This window comes from Agelaius tricolor, unplaced genomic scaffold (genome assembly GCF_023055355.1).
Source record: "Agelaius tricolor isolate 1412-34295 unplaced genomic scaffold, bAgeTri1.0.p SCAF_1, whole genome shotgun sequence".
Classification (NCBI taxonomy): Eukaryota; Metazoa; Chordata; class Aves; order Passeriformes; family Icteridae; genus Agelaius; species Agelaius tricolor.
In genome coordinates, this window is record NW_027269261.1 from 68,882,310 (window position 1) to 68,902,865 (window position 20,556).

The following is a 20,556-nucleotide window of genomic DNA, read 5'->3' on the forward strand; positions in this document are numbered from 1 at the left end:
AAACTAGTGATAGTCACTAAAGAAAGTATTGGTTTTCATGAAAACCACAATGGGAATGGCATCAAAGTGCTAGTGGGTTTACTGTTGTCTCCAAACCAGGAGTTTGGACAAGTGTATTAGATTTTTCATAAGAAAAAATAAATATTGTTTTCTATTCTCTAGCTTCATCAGGAGTTATCAAGATGATACTGGCTACACAAACCTCATTTGAACTTCCCATCAATTATGAGGATAATGGCTGATGTAGTCGAGACACAGAATGTGTGAGGGAATGATCCAGTAGACTCTGAATCAGGAGGACTAGGACACATCTACTGGTGCTGCTTCTAAAATTAATACAGAACCTGAAAAGTCTGGCTATACCTCACAGTGTAGAATTGAATCACAGGTGAAATCACTTCATTCTGTGTGAGTGAAGACACACTACAGATGGTAGCTTGACTGGATTGCTCTGCTCACTCAGCACATGGCAAAGAGCTCTATGGGGAGCAGAAGGGGAGCACTGAAACTGGAATGCAAGTGGCATCCATCCACACTCATCACAGGTTAAAGGCTGTTATTCCAGCTGGCCTGATAGCCTGCAGTTACAGACTGGTTTACAGTACAGACCCATACAGACAAGGATGACCCATTTATTAGGGCTGTTAAAACACTTTCAGCTCAGAAATCAGGTCTTGTCTCATCCTTCACCTTAATTATGAAGAGCAATTTCTCAAAAAGATGTTGTCTGCCCAGGACAGGAGAATCACCTGAGCTCAGTGCAAAGCTTAGAGAAACCCAAAGAAATATTTTCAAAGATATCTAAACAGTCCAGTGTTTCTCAAAATGTCAGGTATCTGTGAGACCTTCCCAGCAGGCCTAAACTTTCAATGCACAATTGAGGAGACATAAAAGGGCAGTTTTCCCCAAAAACAATAGATTATACCTTCATCAGTGTGTAGCACACTTGCCTTAAAACTCACCACATCATGTTTGTGATCACCCTGGTTTAAGTTAATAACTTTCTGCTACTTAGAAAAAGCCACCAAGTAAAGCATCTGATTTTTTGTGAAAGGCAAATGACTTTTCCTGTTACAAAGACAGTCTGCCTAAGACACCAGAGGAGAATCAGCTGCCCCTGGTCATGCACACAGCCTGTGTACCTAAGGGCAGTCCCCTCCCAGCACTGATCTGCTTGGAGGTTTACACAATGCCTGTCCACATGCATACGGATTCAGAGCTCCAATAGCTTAATAAAAGTGGACAAAGCCACATGGATTTCCTCACAGCTATGCAAGCAAGTGTCTAAAACTGAAGGGACTTGCTTAATCTTGGAGCTGCCTGACTGAATAGCTAATAGCTTGGCAATTAGGGAGCTACCAGGATTCGTTTGTACGTGTGGGTAAGCAACTAAATCAGCCAATTTTCAACATGCATGCACACTGCTCTGTCTGTTGGCTCCATCGTGGCTGGCTGCTGTCATAGCAAAACACTCTGTGCCAGCTGAAAGATGCTGGTGTCTCCTAAACCCTTTTTCCTTCTGCCTTACCAGAAAATGCAGCTTTGCTTTATGCAGATTTGTGTTATGGCACCAAGTCACTGCAGGCAGAGTGTGACCCACACATTTGAAAGAAACTTTCTGTGGTGCTGGGTCTCTCTCAAAACAGCCGACATCCCAAAGCTGCTGTTCTTTTTCCTCAGATCTGGACAGATCTGGGTAGCACTTATGCAATTCATTAGCCATCAAAACTTGCTGTGGAGCCAGTTAGCAACTGAAATGGTGTAGCTGTTGCTGTCAGCATTTCCTGGCAGTGGGACAGGGGACAGCTGCTCAGCCAGCTCTGTTGCTAACAGACAAGTTGGGGGAGCCGGTATTGTGCCTCCTGTCAAAGGGAATTGTTTTGCTATTCTATCGAATTTGTCACTTGGCCAGGGTGAAAATAACAATAAAATACAAAAAAAGTTTTTTAAAAAATCTGAAAAACAGTGTTTACTGTACATGAAAATAACTTTCATCACTCTTGCTTTTAAGAGAAAATATGAAATTCCTGTAAAACAGTGTGAGAATTTTTTGGGGGTTTTATTGTAGGTCATAGTTTCAAACAAATACTTTCAGCTTATTATGCAAATTAAAACTGGTTTTGATTGCAGTGAAATTAGCAGTACAGTTATGTTCATTTGTGGTTGAGACTTAACTGTCAAGGCCAAATGGGAAGTATAATAAACACAACCATTTAAAAAAATCTAATTAACTGCCTTCATTCTTTGCCTTTCTCATGTAGAGAGCTTCTATTATTCTGATGCCATTGATTAAGCTCTTTCAGAAAAACTCAGAGAGCTCCAGCTGTCCATCATAATCGGTGAGCTCAGCTAATTGCATCATACTAGCCAGTGCCCTTCATCAGATAGTCAAGACTTTCATGAGCATTCATTTAGTGCCTGCAGACTTGACATTAACAAATTAAGCTGTCAGGAGTACAGGTGGCAGAGTGCAATCAAAATTTATTCCTCCTCCTTGCTTACTGGGCCATTCAGGGGAAGTAATTTTAGCATCTAAAACCAATAATCGAAGACAAAGCACCTTCACAAGTCTCTCCACTTAAAAAAAAATCAGACCTAGATAAACCAAGGATTTTAAAATATCCCCATCAGATTATACTGACAGGTAATAGGTGTGATACAAAAATCAAGACATGTAAGTCTGGATCTACCTTGCTGAACTGTTTGTGTTATAGGGAAACATTTCCTTCTCCCATCATAGTAGAAAAGTTTTTGACTGCACTTTAGGCTTGCTATGCAAGGCAACTAAGGCTGACTTTCAAGCACTGCTGGCACAGAGCAATTTTAAAACTGGTGCAATGCTTAAAAAGGGAATAACAGCACACAGAGCTGGCTGGTGTTGGGATGCCCTCCTATGGGACATGCTAGGTTGGAAAAGAATGTTCTTGCAAGTCTGCTATCTCTCCGCTACATCTAGCACAAAGGGACATGTCAGGGGAAGTTCAGAGTTTTGAGGAGGCTTTAAACCCCACCAAACTTGCCAGAAAACAAGCTACACCCAGAGCTTTGCTGCCCTAGTTAAACTGTTGGTGATCTCAGTGTTGCTTCAGAGCTCTGTTAAACCACATTTTTGCTGTCAGCTGCAGGCAACATACTCCTTTTTAGCCACCAGCATTTCCTTGGACTAAAGAAGATAAAGGGAGCTGAGACAATTTCTTCTTTGTGCTGACCTAGGAGGATCCATGGGAAGTATTTTGGCAGTGAGCCAGAATATGTACTTTTGTATGACTTTATATCCAAGGCTAAGTTAAGCACTGTTGGATTTGGGAGAGTTGTTAGCCAGTTTTCCAGGATCTGGGCTTTTGGGTGTGGCTTTTTTTTTTTCAGTTTTGAAAAGCTGTTTTATGGGCACTTCTACAGGGGTTGTAAAGTTCAGTGTGGATTTTTATGCAACGATTTTCTTTTGCCAATGTTCCATTATTATGATCAAACAACCGATGAGGAAGGGTGGGGAAGCTTCCCAGGAGGGAGAATGAATTTCAAAAAAAAAAAAAAGTAGCGATATGCAGCTTGAATTAGACAAACAATTTGGGAGAGAAAGGGAAATGTCTAAAGACTCCAGACAGAGAGGAAAGAGGCCAGCTTAGGTCAAAGCATAATGCATGGGGAAATGCTGCACTATGGAGGAGTGCACTGTGGCAGTTAATCAGAGTATGAGTACCACAAACAAGTTGAGAATATCTGCTTGTAAGAAAGAGTATATAAAGTAAGGTTGTTTTTTTTTTCTTTAGTCTTCTTTGGTCTTGTTGTTGTTAGAGTAAACCCTTCCTGTCTTGCCCAGGAAGAGCAGCTAGCCCCTCGTGTCCAAGATTTCAGTGAAGGAGACAAGATACAGTCAGCAGGAGGAACCGTTCAAATAAGGAACTGCTGTAGATTTGGGGACTCACCAATAAATTCTCAGAGGCAGTAAGGACACAAGTGGCATTACAAAGAATTAAAAAGTACCTTTCTGAAGATTTGGAGAAGATTTACAAGGAGAAGAGCAAAAGGAAAAAAATATAAGGAAATCTGAGTTTGGGACAGGTCTTTACTTTAAGAGAAGGATTTATCTTATCAGGATCATTGTTAGTCAGGACCACCTATTCTCTTCTGTGTGACGTAATGTGTTGCTTTTACCTATAAAATCTGTCAACAACTTAAATAAACTACAAGCTATGCTAAAATGCCACCTCTTTCTCCATCAATGTATCTACTGATACTGATATTTATACTGATACTAAGCACTGTCATTATCTACAGGCAAAACATACTCGTCCTATTCCTCCTAATCAAATTCCCTTCAGACTCATACAACCTACAAGCATATTTGATAAAACTACAGACAATTCCATTGTAAAAATAGTTTTTTTAAAAAAACTCTCACATTTTGGTTTGTTCTAGCAAAGGTGCCACTTTACTGGCTATAACAGACTGAATTGATTTGTCTTGGCTAATTTTATCTTATATGAACTTATATGACAGACCATCTGGAAATATTAGGTTCTGGATGTGCAAGCCAAAATATCAGAGCAAAACACTGGGTCAAGAAACTGAATTAATGGAATATTGCAATCATTCTCTTGCCACAGCAAGATGGAATGGGAATTGTAACAGGAAATTAAAAGATTCAACAGTTTATCCTCAAAAGACAGGAAACATGGCTCCCATCCCTGCAAATATCACTTTCATCTCACCAGCCTCAGCTCTTCTAGTTCACTTTTTAACATCTGAGTGTCTTTGCTATTTATGCAACACTACATACGATGGTGGTTTCTTTTCTCATGTGCCCTTCTACAAATGAAGTTAGGTTAACACCTCTTACTCACATCTAAGCAATTTGCTAGAAAAGCTGTCTCAGAAGAATACAGAATATTAGAATTCATAAGGAATTAAGTAGATATTATCATTAATGGTAGTACAGCACATCTATGGTTCAGGCCATTCAACATGAATAATGATATAGCAAGAGTACCAGGAGGTTCAGATAAGACTGTTAAAGATAACCAGAAGTACTAAAAGACTTTGTCATGGTTTGACACTGGCACAATGCCAGTGCCCCCATGAGAGTACTCTCCCTGGTTTCTGTTGTGAGATGTGACCAGGAATAAGCAAAGCAGGCTCCCACTTAGGAAAAAAAAAAAATTATTAACTAAACTACAAGGGAAAGGAAAAAAAAAAGAAACACACAAGGAAAATGAAAACTTCACAAATACATCTCCTCCTCCTCCCCACCAAATTCCCAATACAATGCATCCCCCAAATCATCGACTCTCGGTCCAGCACCACCCTTCAGAATACTCAATCCTCAGTTCATCAAGAGGAGAAGGAGTCCTTCTTGTGCCAATGGTGACCTCTTCCTTCCATGTCCAGCACTCTCACCACTGAACACGAACCAGAGCTGCTTCTAGGGTTGACTTTTAAGGACACTTCATCCCACTCCAAAAAGGCACAGTCTCAACTTTGGGACATCTGTCCCCCCCCATATTTTTCACCCCCTGGGGCTGAGGGGTACCCACACCGAACCCTCTTGGTCCTGAGGCATTGCCTCCCCCTAGAATGCAGTCCCTGTATCACAAGGAAACATGGCTCTGTCCATGGCTACACACAAAGAGTCCAGCATAAGCTACTCCATCATCTCTTCCACCTGAGTTCTTCTCTATTTCTCTCATGGCCCATTTCCTCTTATCTCATCTCTATCTCTCTTCTCATTCATCTCCAGGAGGATTAGCATTTGTAAGGTGTCCATCATCCAAGAAAAGGGTTAAAAATCTGAGGCTCTGTCTGTCCAGAATTCCCACGGCTGCCCTGCTGGGCACCTTCTCACCACCCCCCCCCTTCTCCTTCTCGCCCGGCCACTATTAAATTTCAAGGTGGCACCAGCACAGGCACAGGCTCTCTCTCTGTCTCTCCTGGGGGGGTGGGGGGTGGCTGCCCGATGTCTCTCAGTGCTCCTCCACCCTTCCATCCTGCAGGGGCCTTCCCCTCCCTTCTGTCCAGGCCCCGGCCTACCTCACCCGGCCCCATGGCTGCCCCTGGGCCTACCTCACCCGGCTGCATGGCTTCCCCTGGGCCTACCTCACCCGGCCCCATGGCTGCCCCTGGGCCTACCTCACCCGGCCCCATGGCTTCCCCTGGGCCTACCTCACCCGGCCCCATGGCTGCCCCTGCCCCGCCCAGCCCACAGCCGGGCAGGGGAGCTCTGAACCTTTCCCTGAGCAGAACCCAAGAGAGCCTCCCAGGGCAGAGCCCTGCTTCAACCCCGTGTTCTCAGAGGCGGATCCAATGTCCCAATGGCCACATTAGGTGCCAATATTAAAATCTGAGCATCCATTGGCCTGACCACAGCATCCCAGAAAACAAATTTCCTGTCAAACCACCACAGACTTTCATATTGAAAAAATGTGAAAATGTTATTGTTACTTATTGGTTACCTCTGGGGAGAGGACACTGGATTGGGAAAGCACTACTCTAAATCTGACTGATTTCTAGCAACCAGTTGGGTTTTTCAAGTTATCCAGTATTACATACATTGTGGTTCATTCCTAATCCTGCAAGGTCCATACAGTTCCCAAGGAGAAGGCTTTTAGCAAGAAAGAGAGGCAGCTCTTTCCCTGTTATACTCTGGAAATGGAAACATTCAGACATCTTTCTTGGTAAATGAGGTTGTCTTTAATACTGTAGTACTAAGTACATTTCCATCAGATTTGTAAGATTTTGGCATGATTAATTGAAGAGTTTTACAGTGGAGAAATTGGGCAGTGACAAGCATCATGGCACAGAAACACTATGAGGCTGGTTGTAAGCAACATGGAATGAGCCAGATCCCAGTGTTGCCAGTAACTAATAACATGAGGGATGAGAACTGTTGGCTTTAAAATGTCTTCATGTGGGAAAATAATTAGCTGATGCCCTTAAATAGTGTGGCAAAGAAACAGAGCATGCTTACGACTCCCTGCAGGGGTACAACTTGGAGTCTGACAGTATGACATCCTTGAACCCTACAGCATAAATTCTACCTTCCACCTGCCAACTGAGACTTGTCCTAGTATGACATAATCCAAAACACATGAAATAAGTTTTAAAAAGTGATGTTTTGTTTGCATAAGTACAATTTTATTAGCATCTCTCTCTGGCACAAATTGTGATGGAGAAATTCTTACTTGATGCCCCTTGATTGCTGCAGGTTTCTGACTGTAGATAATTCATTTGGTGATACAAAGATATGCTGCCAACGTCTTCTAACTTTTAGAAAGGTACTTTGAACACTGGTTCCGAAATATTTTGGATGGCAAGCATGAGTCAACTGTCAACATTTCCATTGGACCACCATGCAATATTCTCAGATGTTCAACTGGTAACATTTGGCACTAGAGCTCAACAGGCTGCTTGCAGATGTCCCAATGGGAACTGACAAACCACCAGTGGCCCACACACAAAAGCTTGAGATTGGTTAATTTGGAATATGTTATTTGTAATAAGCCTTCCGCTGGATTCTTCCTATTGTCTTTCACCAGTTCTACTGTCTATCACAGCCAATCAAAACCAAATGTTAAAGATGGGGGAAAGAACTCATAAAAAGAACAGAGGATGATACAGCGAAAACAGAAGGAGGAACTCCTGTTTCTGCACCCTGCCATATTGAAGAAGTCCTGTTCCAAATCTCAGGCTGCTTACACAGCCACATCATCTCAGCCAAAGATTAAGAGACTGGAAGTCTATCACAGCATAAATTTATATTTAAAGGTTTATATTTCATAAGCACTCTATGCATATTTTTAATTTTTTTTCAATTTTTACACAAATCTGCACTTCTTTTAAAAGGAATACAGTCTTTTAAAGTATTTTAAATTAAATGCAGAAAGATGCTTGTTTAAGCAGTTGGTTTTTAGCAAGCTATTCCACTGTATAGTGATATTTAGGGGCATATGTAATATTTTCTGCTCAAAAGACTTTGGTCATATTTTTTCTTGTATGGCACCAATATATTTGGGGAGACAGATCTTGTGAGCTGTGTTCTATTTTTTGTATTTCTTTAGAAAAAATTATTCACTACTTAACAATTCCACCATTTGAAATTATCTGTATTTCTTTTGTTATATAGAATCACAACATGAAAATTTTCAAATTTTTAATGCCTTAGGCCAGTCTGGGATTTTACAAAGATATTAAGCAGACAGCTTCGGCCTTTTAGAATTTTGATCCTAAGAATAATTACAGCATTTCCTCTCTCAAACTGCTGTAAATTAGCATGGTGAACTCTTCTACAGGAATACAAATATCTTTGTTCTGATTTTACATAAAGAAATACAATGTATAACAATCTTTTTTTCACTTGGTAACTTTTGCCCATTTCAAGAATATATTTTTTCTTTTCTCTAAATGTGCTCCAGGCATTTTGCATTATTATTAACCTACTAGGCGAGACACCTTTATCATACTCTGAAGTTCATTTGGTTACTTGCTACGTATGTGCAAAAGACACCAGACTTTATTCAAAGAACTTGTAATCTTAGCATCCTTAATGACATTTCTAATGGCATTTCTTGCTCTGGTGAAGCAGATGAATACTTGAAGGAAGTCCCTCAATGGAATGTGCAGGGTGCAGGTGGTCAGTTGTCTGCACTGAGCAAGGCCCAGGATGCTGCTTCCTCCTGAGCAGGTGGCCTCTAAAAAACACCCACAACAGTGCTACCCAAGTAAATTCCTACTCATAAGCTTGTGATTCATTCTTCCTCCACTCCTAGGCAGAACTCCATCCCTTCAATTTGCTCTCTCACATAAACAGCAACTCCACCACCTCACCTTGCAGGCCTGTCTTTCATTAAATACATGTTCAGCCATGACAGCACCCCAGTCATGCAAGCTATCCCGCCACATCTCTAACTGCACCAAAGTCATGGCCCTGAGAGTGTCACAGACCTCTAATTCCTCGTGTTTACTCCCCATGCTGTGTGCCTTGGTGCACAGGCATTTCAGAGGGGTAATGGAGCATGCCAGTTTCCCAGGTGGAATACACACACTTTAAGTGGCTGGCCTTCTGGTTCTCAGCTTGAGAGGCAGCTGAGGAACATTTGCCACTGCTGTGGCTGGCCTGCTTATTCCCACCTTGATGTGACACTGTGAGCACTGCCACTTTGGGCATCATCCCCCAGGTCTTTCAGTTTAAAATCTGCCTTATCAAGCTGGCCAGCCAAATGCCTGGGAGCAGACATAGAAGATTGGTTGGTGGTAGGTTTTTCAAAAAACAAAAAACATCAAAAAAGTTTTCTCACAAATTTTATGGCAATTTGCTCCACAATTCACTGGGTAGTTAAAAATTTCCACTACCACCATGGGAATTGTGATTCTAACATTTACTTTCAAGATGTTTTGCTCTCTTTCTTAGCCCTGCTTTAATGTTATCTTTATACTTCGAGATTGCCCCTGTGGCAGAAAGCCTAATGGGATACTCATGGAGACCTTGCCTGAAGACCCCCTGGTCTTCTGTTTCCTGCTTCAGACCTGTTAAAGGCCATTTCCAGGGCTGCCATTACCAGAAAGAATTAGAAAAGTCCTGGCATCTGTGACATCTCACCCTCAGGCTCTGGGAGGACTGTGTACTTGCCACCAGGTCAGATTCAGCTAACAGAGAGATGCTTCTATTCCTCTCAGGATGGAATAACCCTCAGTTAACCATTTATATCTTTTATTTCCTCCTCCTAACCTTGGTCCTGAACCTCATACCTTCATGTCACACAGCATTTTCTTTTCTACTGGGCGAATACTTTGCCCCACAAGCTTGAGTGGCCTTGCCTGCTCAGCTGTGCCATTTCTGAATCAGGCAGGTTTTCTTCACAGTGAACCTCCTTATGTCCCTCTGTACAGCATTTATGCGTCCAAAACTGTGCCTACAGGTGTATGGAAGTCAACAGATCACCAAAAGTCTTCATTTTAGTCTTAAATCTCTACTGGCTGCTTCTTTGGTTGATAATATCTTCAACCAGAAAGGAAAGGATGAAGGGAGGGAAAAAGAAGAAATCCACTCTCAAAATGCTGGTAAGCCAATTTCTGCAAAGATTTAAGAAAGAAGCCTGACTGGCCAATGGTGCTACCACTCCCTGCATTCAGGACCACTGATGGACAAGGTGCTGACCTCTTGGCTGGAGCAGTGCACATTAGTATAATTATACCCTGACTTCATCCTAAAACCTAGCAAGGATTACTGTCTTGTCTTTTTGAGATCATAGTCACAAAATGAAGTGAGCTGTGGGCAACATATTCAGCTTGCTTCCACATACACACTGCAAGCCTTGTTACCAAGGCCTCACAAAGCATCTCTTGAAAAAGGAATACAAGATGCTCTTTGTAAATAAAAGTTCATGAGCCTGAGGAATGAAGTCATTTTCCAAAATCGCAGTGAACTATATTCTTTTTCACGAGCCAGCGAGAAGCTGAGAACTGGGCTTGAGGGAAAGGAACTGAATGAAGCATGTTAGAGAAACCACTTAGCCCTATTAGCCCATGGCACAGCCAGGCTGTCTCCCTCCTCCTCTTCCTCCTCCTCCTCCTCCCGCCCACAGCCTCCCCTCCCCCATGACATAAGGAATGGCTAGTCTAGCGGGTTTTTATTTAATAAATTTGGCACCTTTCTGCCTTCCGTTGAATAAACTGGAGATGTTAAAAAATAAACAGTCAGGAGAGTCAGTGATTTGTTTGAGCAGTCAGATGGAGTTGTGGGGGGTTGACGTGGAGAGGGAGGAAAGGGTGACCTCACTTTCTGAACAGTAAAGTTTGAGTGGGAGGGTCTCCACACGAAAGGTAAAAGAGGGAATGATGTGAACATGTGAAGGAAGCCAGAGCACTGAACGGAGCGTCAGTCTGTATCCTGACAGGGGGAGATAAGGTGGCTGGAGAGCTAGCGGTGCTTTCCTGGAATACAATCTCTGTTTGACACTCTCTGCTTAAGCACTGCCCATCTGTATGTTATTTTGCTCGAGCCTCTGGGGAAAAAGAGGAGCCACAGGCACGGAGAGAGAACGAGGGAGGCAGCAAAAGCATTTTTCTTCCCTTCTTTTCCTTTTTTTTTTTTTTTCTTTTTTTTTTTTTTTTCTTTTTTTCCCCTCTTTTAAATCGGGATCCGGTTAGACTGCCTTGAAGTGCCACATCTGGAAACTGAATGCTGAAAGAAAGTGAAAATAACTGAGGCACCACTAAGCCAAGGGGGGCTGATTGCAGAAGAGGGTAAACAATTACTGAGACGCTAGAAGACCACTGCTGGATGTAAGGGGAGGAAATGGCTTTGATCTCCGCCTGGCCCCTCATTTCTCCTGTATTTTTCTTTTTGAGATGCTTCTCCTCCAGCACAGCCTCGAGTGAGGGAAGCGTTTTTCAGTTTGACATTGAAGGTAGCTCAGCGGTCAGCACGCAAGAAGCCACTGTTATCAGAGGGCAGCAGCAGGCAGTAGCTACTGGAAGTTGGGTGCCTTTTGCTGAGGTACAGTAATTCCCTTCTCTCTCTGTGTCTGCAATTCTCTGTTTTCACCTGTCTGTGTCAAAGCTCCCATCTGGTAAACATTAGCTTAATCATTTGAGCCTTAAAGCGATACAGGAGGATTTGGGGGTGAGGGGGGAGGTGGTCTGAGACGCTGCATTTTGGGACTGGAGAGATACAGCTCAGACTTCAAAATGTACACATGCCCTGCCTGCTGTGAGCAGACAGCTGCTGTACTTTGCAGTGGAGCTGGCTTAGCATGTCTCTGACTTTCCTGCCAACATAACTAAACAGGCCTGTCCAAACAGAGCTATTTTACAAGAGTTAATTGTCACAACACTTTTCTGCTTGCCTTGTAATTCCTGCAATTGGAATTCCCTGAAATTTCCCAAAAGAGTCTGTCTTTTGATGGCAAGCTGTCCTGTAGAAGTTTGTGCTTTTGCCTCTGAATGCCATTCACCTCCAAAATCTGAAGTTTGTTTCCACAGTGAAAGCAGGGGATGATAAATCAAATGCATCTAGGAAACTGCCTGCAGAGAACACACCTGCAGAGATTTCAACTTCCAAAAATTATGTGGTTGGGATTAGTGACAAATGAAATTAGAGAGATCTGAGAAGCAATTTGACAATGGAAAATTTCCCCCTCTTATTTTGGGAATGATTTGTACTCTTTATTTTAGCAACACTGCATGGGGAATGGGCAACTCAAAAATACAACTTGAGGAAATAATAAATTACTCCAGCATACATGGAGGGGGTGGGGTAAGGTTGGAAGTGGAACAGTGGACACAACACAGTAATATCTCATGCGTGGTAGATGCAGAGTAGGAGGCTAATTGAGTTCCATAAGGTCATGGGAAGGGAAAGAGTAGTTCTTCTAGCATAACTTCCAAAAATGAGGTGAGATTAGCACAGCTGTGTCACTGTGACACTATCAAGATTGCCATCTCCAATATCACATGGCTGATTTTCCACCTATCCTCCACTTGCCAGAATTAACAGCCATGGAAATAAGTGCACAAAGCCTTCAGACAGCCAGGGTTGCTGCTGCAGGGCAGGACAGAACTCACTCCCCTGCTCCAAGCAGCTGGACAGCCTCAGGAAACGCCTGCCCACCCTGCCAGAGAGTCCTCATGAAACATGACCTGTGTGAGAAAACTGAAGGTTAAACCCTGCTTTGCTCAGCATAAGGACTCTCAGGAGCCATCCCAGTTTTTGGACAGGCTTCATGGTGTGGGATGTACAGATTTTCTCCTCTGGCCTTGGATCAGCCTGGAGAAGCTGCGTTGCCACCTGTTTCTTACAACATAGAAGTCCCTCAATGAAATGCCTGACTTAAGAGCTGGATGGGTTTTGTAGCTGCTTTTAATGGGATAATGAGCGTAAGTGATTGTTAGTCTTTCTTGTTATGATAGTATAGTATGGTTTTCCCAAAGACACAATTCACATTTTTTCATGTACATCTATTAGATCTTATCTTAGGAAAGCACTGTGAGATATATTGGACACTTGCAGGGGAATGACATTTTAAATTCCTTCAACCATTTCAATCCTTTCTAAATTTTTGCTCAGGCCAACATAATAGACTCAGTAACTGGCGTTTCCTCTGGTAGTTTACTTCAGCCCATGCAATGGCAGCACTTAGACTCTGGATCCCATATTATGACTGGATGACTGTGCCTGTTATCATCATGCCAAGGCCCTTGGCTGCAGAAGACTTTCATGAGGAAGAAGCAGGGACTTCAGGACCCCTTGCTACCTGTATATTTCAGGCCTCACCTCCATGGCAATTTCCAAGGACACCAGGCCCAGTAGGATGCTTTTTTTGGGATAGGACAGATGGCTCTCTAACAGTGAGAACCCACTTACTCATTGATCCATGTGTGTGGTTGGTAACAGGATTTGAGGAACAGGCTTTAAGCCTGGAGGTTGATGTAGGGGCCAAAGTATGGTGGTTTGGTAGTCTCTCATCCAAGGAAGGAACTTTACTTTTGGTCCTCAAAGAGCTTCTCCCTCCCACAGCTCACCTCCCCTTCCTCAGCCTCAGCAACAGGGTTATCCCAGCAGGTTTGAATTTGAATTAGCCTCTTTGGAAACACTAATGCTTAACCCACAGCTCACAGTGAACCGCAGAGTAAACTCCCTTACACAGCGCGGTTTGATTCAGCCCCTTCGTCTAAATATTGACTCAGGCCTACAGCTCCCCTGAGCAGACAGAGACTGTTAGTCATGTCAAATAGTGCCAAATTATACAAAGGGGGCAGTTTCGTAGGGCAGAGTTACAAAGCCACAGATGGGGCTTCACTGTGGTCTGTGGTGACAGTCAGCTGCGACTGTGGAAGTCTCCAAGATGTAACTGGTGGGATGCTCTTAAATCCCAGTAAGAGTTTGAAATTATGAACCTATAGAAGAACAGGAGATCTCAATTAGTGTAAATACATATTAGTGAATGTTTCTCAGCTTTCCAATCCTCTTCCTTTACCACGTGTGGCAGCCCTAAACTGGGAGGAACTGGGAGAAGTGGTTTAAAAAATCAGAATTAAAGTTAATGAGGAGCTCTGCCTTTTTTGATTTTTGTCACCTGGGATTAGGATGAAAACCTCTTAAAAGAAGAGAACTAGCTACATTCTTAATCCTGATATGGTGTATCCATGCACAGAGAGTACCGTGGGTCTGAGTTGGACTTCAGGCAACGTCAGCTACCTTGATGCCCTCATTCTTAATCATTATGTGATCCAGAACACTAAATTAGGCACATAAATTGTTTCCAGATGTTTCAAACAGAATCATGGACTGTCTTCAGGTACAAATCCAAATTCCCCATACATTAGTGGAGACAGCAGAATTTTTAAAGCTCTAATTTCTAGCAGTGTTCCCTGGAAATGGTCAAAGGAGTCTCTTCTTCTTTAAAAACTTTGTTGGATTCTGGCTTCAGGACAGCTTTATGAAGCAGCTAAAGTAGATATTTAAATTAGCCAGACTAGATTCCACACAATGAAATGTTGTGTTCCCTACATAAGGAGTATTGTTAGTGACCACAGTGAAATAAGATATCTGCCTCCTATTTAAAAAAAAAAACCAAAAATTGCTTATAAATTGATTAAAATTATCCAGAAAAGTATCATGACAAGGATTACAGTGTTAGGAATTTGAAGATAGCTGAGAGATTCTGCAATCCAATTTGCCAACTTCGAGGGAGGTTAAGAAAAAAATTTGAACGTACTGTGTAAGTACATATACAAGGAAAAAAATAGGCTTGTTGGTCTAATAAATTAAGGTATTGGTATATGCAACAATTGGAAACTGAAAATGACTATGTTGAAACTACAAGTTAAAAATTTTATTTTCAGAAGTGATTAAGCACTGGAGATTTTATTCAGTTGTGTTGGTTTGTCCATGAAGAGGCAGATCAATATGAAAAGCACTCTTAAGTCCTCAGAGTACTTGTGTGCTATTTAGGAAAATTAAGTTCCTTGGCTCATAAAGATAATATGGGGAGGTGGGGAGACAGAGAGAAAAAGAGTGAGTGCAGAGCATTGGATCCAGCTCATCTGTGCAACCCAACAGCAGTTGTTGGCATGAAGTCAGAGATTGGTTTTTCCAAACAAGGACAGATTAAAATATTTTATAAGGAAGATTTGTGAGAGATGGAAGCAAAGGACTTAAAACAGGCAGATATCAAATGAAAGCAGATAAAGAAGTGGCAAACATCAGAGCTGTTTGTTTTAATGTTCCACTCACTAGCTTGGACACAGCAGAAGGAAAGGGAATGGTGAGACACTTCCAGGTTTGGTGAGGCACAGAGTAAAATTGAAAATCAGAAGTTGTGAGAACAGTTATGTCCCACTGTCAAACACATGCCTCTAAACTAAAAGGCAGGTCATACATTACCATTTGGGTCTGAAGCCTGCTACTGTCAACATTTGTGTTTTTAAATTCCACTAATGTAATGGTTTTAATTATAAAGGTGTGGATTTTCTTCCCCATTAGGAAGAAAGCTCCTTACAGAGTCTAAGGTGAGAGTAAAACATGGTACAAGACTTCAAATACTCGAGAGTACCACAAATGGTTCTCTGTCATTCACATTCTGCTGTCACTCTTCTTAATGTAAAATGAATGTAAGGTGACATCCAGTAAAATATTAATTTCATTCTGACGTAAATGACTACAAGAGGCCAGAGACCAAGGCTAACACAAATGACTACAGAGGCCAGTATAGGAGATGAGTGTGGGAAGGATTAGGGAAAGAAAGGGAAGACAGACATTCTGTGGAGACATCTGCCAAGCCCAAAAAAAGATAATCTCAAATGTCCTCCATGGAAAGAAGTGAAGTAAATAGTGGGAAAAGAAGTAAATTAAAGCAGGAAGACAAAGGAGAGGAAAAAATTAGAGCAAGAATGAGATAATCAAGAGTCTTAAGAGTAAAGGAAAAAAAGAAGTTGGGACAGGGCAGGAAGCCAATTCCCAGACTGAAGGAAGGCATGATATTGTTGGACAGATGGAAGAGGAAAACTGTTTCTAGCATCAGTGTTTTTGGCTCAGGGGAAAGGCAGAGAGGAAAAAGTCCTTTAAAGGAAACAATTATCACGGTCAAGTCAAAATTAGCCATTTACTATAAGAGAAAGTAAGAGGCAGAAGTTATCTGATGGAGCTTGTGTGTTAAAAGGACGTGTTTTACAATCGTTTTTTCCCACCTGAATTTTACCAGCAGCTGCTGATAAAACACAAGAAGCATTTTTTAAGATGCTTGCCTTCTGGTTCTCTAAAGTGATAAGCAGTGATTAGCATGAGACTTGTGACAAACTCACCTCTCTAAAATGGCTCACAGTAAATATATAAACTGACAGCAACCATAAGTGCCAGCCACTTGTTAACAAAAATTCAAAATATCACCAAATCATCTTTACTCCTTTTCCCCAAAATGGCTGAAACAGAAAATCTTGCAAAATGTTGAGAGAAACCACAATTTGATCCTTACTTGTAGAATTAATCTGTTCAAAACAAGCTAGTACTACAAGAAGCAGCAGAAGACCTAATCCTGAGGTGTGAGCCAAAAAGGGTTTTAGCTTGACAGGAACCTTTATATTCTTTAAAGCTAATGTGAACTGCATATACTTTTAAAACGCAGATCTTTAGATTAATTCACTTCAGACCCTTGAGGTTATGTTAGGTTAACTCCTATAATGGGAAATTTGGATTTCTAGCTGCTGGTTTTTTCTGATACAACAAGGTTATGTTCTAAGAGACATCTATTAGTGGGGAGGAAGTTTTACTGCAGATGTTTGTGATTCCAACTTAAGTTTCTCATCAAAACTTTAATGAAAATCAGCTGCTTGGAGTAGTGCCACCAGTCTCCAAACCTTTTGAATCATAGGAGGCTGAAGCAACAAGACAGAGCAGATGCTCTGTTGGAAGTTTTCTCCATTTCAAGAAGATGTATAAAACACCCACCAGAAAACAAAATTCAGATTCCACTGCAGTGTATTCCCACAAAGTTTTGGGCAAGCACCAGCAAAGTGCCCTAAAGCTTATTCTGGGCTGTGAAAACCAATAAAAGGCATTTTATGCCCACTGTTATTCACAACATGGGAAGCAAGGAAGGAATTAAAAGTCCAGTTTTTCCAGGGGGCATGAGAAGAAATGAAAGAATTGCTTTCTGAAGGAAAACTTGGCCTGATTTTAACTGATAACAATTAGAGCTTCTAGTGTTCAAGAGCTGTGTAAAAGAGGTCTAGTTTCTGAGTAACATATAAGCTGCCACTGATCATTTACAACTTGCTTCTGGACTTCGATTTCAAACACCAAAATATAGACCCTTCAGGTCTTATATTTTAATTGGTACTCTTGAATGTTTGGATCTCATCCCAGTCCATTTTCACACATCACCATGAGCTGGGGAGGTTTGGGTTATGCATCCTAATGCAAGATTCAACAACTGATGAATAGCATTATACACAAAGCTGTTAGAGCTCCAAAGTTTTTGAAATCTAATTCTTTTTCATTAAAATCTCAAAGATATTTTCCTAACTGTCAGTCAGGACACATAAAGTGTGTATTTGACAATGAAAACAGATTGACTAAAATACAGTAAATATGATTTGGCTTTGTAGTTCCTTTTTAGCTGTATTTTGCAATTCTCTACATAGTTATTTTCTTGAAATAAATACTTCATGAATACTAGAACTCTTTTTTTTTTTCTCTTGTGAGAAACCAACAAGAAACAGTGCTAAAATGCACAGCATTCAAGAGTCAAAGAATGAGAGAGGGTTGTGAAAAGTATTTTAGAAATTACTATTCCAACATTACAAGACTGTAAGAACAACTATGATGTTAATGTTTAGGTCATAACATATGGAAGCCAGGGACTATGAGAGGAACTGGCACACCTTAATTAATTTGAAACATAGCTTAATAATTACAAGGAAAAAAATACTCTAGCTGTGTGAACAGCTTCCAATATGTTCTTTAAAAATAGACTTTTTAACTAAAACTGTAATACTCAGAACCACTGTTTGACTGCCTACCCAACAAAATGAATAAAAATAAGTCCATTCAATCTTTGACGATTGCTGCCAGTGTAACTACAGGAAAAGTAGCTACCTAGAATCAGCACCTAAACCAGATACCTTCTGAGCTCTGCAGCACCCTGTTACCACACTACAGTGCATCTTTTACTCTTTTATGAAAGACCTTCCAAGTGGCAAGAGATTAGCAGACCTTTCTGCCAAGGCTAATGCAAGGCCAGTATGTCCTAGGGTTTCCTACTGTGGTTTTCCTCCTCTGAGCCTGGATGCTAGCCCATGGAGAGCCACAGAGAGCCTGCCATTCATGACTCCCTTATGCTGTACTCCCCACTCCTGGCTCCAGGGACCCTTCCTTAAAAGCACTTTGTGAAAGGAAGCATTTATCCAGATCCAGTATCCAAAAAAAGAAAATCATAAAAACAAAATCTGGCAGCACAAAATATAACATAACTCTCCCTAGCCTGACTATTAGAATCCTTCATGCCCCAGAAAGGCTAACACAGCCTGGCCCATTGAGGGTTGGCAAGGTCTCCAGAGCATCAGTACCTGGCATAGATCCATTCAGGGGGATATGGGCAGGTATTGGAGGTGTAGACATGGTGTGAGGTCAGGGAATTTGCATACCCTGCTCAGCCTTTTGCAAGTTTGTGGTTTTCTGTGGCTCTCTGCTTCCAGTCGATGGCAAGGATAGTCTGCAGAGGTTCAACAGGGTATCTAAGGCACCAGCTAATTCAGGGTGTTTGGTGATAGATTTCTGTGAGGGATGAGAAAAAAAACTGGTTTTCTCTTGATACATTAATTCTTCCCTCTCTTTGAGCCAACAGAAAATTTATTTCTTCATTATCAGGCTATGTCTATGATGAAACAAGCCCAGAGGCATTGAGAGATAGAGGCAGGTTACCCCTTCTCCCCAGCCCTGGCTTTTCCTCTCTCCTTTCAGAGCACAGCCTCTGCCCAGCTTCATCCTGAACGTATGGCATGCAGTACAAAATTAACCACGCTGAGCTGTCTTACTCTCTTCCCACACATTTGCAAAGTGCTAAAGCAATCCAGGGGGAAAGCCTTATTTCTGAGAACTGCCCAGAAACACAGGATCTTCCCATCAGCCATCCCCAGCAGCTGTCTGCCTTGTCCATAGCTGGGCTACCCTTGGGAGGCAGAGAAGGATGAAAGCTCTTTCTCTTCATCTTTCAAGTTTGTCACATTGGCTTGGGTTTCTTTCCAACAGGCTTTTAATTGATGCTATGGCTATTGGTCAAGCAGATCACTGCTCCTCTCTGCTGTGATTTCAACATTTCAAAGAGATGCAAAATCAAACCAGGAAATACTAGAAATCTGGAAGTGGGGAAATTGAAGCTTGAGATTTACCCTCTCAGTATTAACAGTGTCCCACAAGCACATTAGTACTTGCTTTAAAGCTCACTTTTTCATCCCTTGAAAATTTTTCTCTCTATCTGTAAATCTCTCAGGGAGTACTGTGGTTTGTCAACTGATTATGTCTCACTTATCTGAGAGACTCAATGACTCAGATTGTACATTTCATGTAAGTGGAGACTGGGTGGAGGGTGGTTAATGAGGAAACAACATAGGTTTATCCCTTTTCCTGTAAATTGAATAAACTTGGCATTTTTTTGATAGAGGAAAATCAACCAAATCTGCACCTTTCAAGTGCAGATTTTCTATTTCCAACAGCGAGCATCTTGTAAGAGTAAGTTTTTCACTCAGTGGCAATACTAATAAGTAAATTAGAGACTGGTAGTAATATCTGATTCTTGGCCAGCTTCCAGACAGCTAAAACACTTTAGCCCTCCCCCTTTTGAGAGAATGCCTTTTAAGCAGAGGCTTTGTCTTTCCCACTGTATATGGAAAAAATGACTGTGCAGTTGCAGTTCTATGGAGAATGCCTAGCTGAGATATGTTTATGTTGGATCCAACCCCATCTCTGTTGCTGAATGGCAGTTTGTTTTCCACTTGAACTGGGGAAGGGATAACAGTCTGGAAACTTTTTCAACACAGGAAATTTTTTTTAAAAATTAATACAATTACTTGGTCAAGGTAAAAGATAAAGTTGTTGTTCTGCATAAAGCCATCTGGCTTTCAGCTGTTTCTCGTTTTCGGGAGTCCCCATCAGTCTGTCACTGCTGCAGTGGAGGCTCACACAAGCCCACCCAGGGAATCAGAATACAGAGTGACAGTGGGCTGGGGAAAGGGTTCCTTGTAATTTTTTCCTGCATGCCAAGCTCTGCTTTGCTTACTGGTTTGGAGGTTACCCATGTGCAGTTAGCCACATTCACTGTCTCTCTGACTGCCAGCTCTACCATGCCATAGGGAGAAATGGAGGTAACATTTTTTCTGTGTCTTCCTGCTAGCTGGATTTTATGGAGAATTGTAGCAACTATTTTCAGTCTTGCTAGTTTTAGTTTTAGTGATCTCTGATCTTTGCACCTAAAACTTTGAGAAGAAGGTTTCCACCCGTTTCATAACCTGTCCTTTATTCTCATCTGAAATGAATATCTCTTTCGGAGGCTGATGAGTTGATAACTC

At 41.7% G+C, this 20,556-nt stretch overlaps 1 protein-coding gene across 1 annotated transcript in view; it reads left to right on the forward strand.

The window, feature by feature from the left end:
* The first annotated feature begins 10,733 nt into the window (after positions 1-10,733).
* The window catches only part of LAMA4 (laminin subunit alpha 4), a 97,869-nt gene continuing 88,046 nt past the window's right edge, over positions 10,734-20,556 (forward strand). Inside the window, exon 1 of the mRNA XM_071438323.1 lies at positions 10,734-11,491. Coding sequence (XP_071294424.1) covers positions 11,291-11,491 — 201 coding nt within the window. The 5' untranslated portion in view covers positions 10,734-11,290. The remainder of the gene's footprint in view (positions 11,492-20,556) is intronic.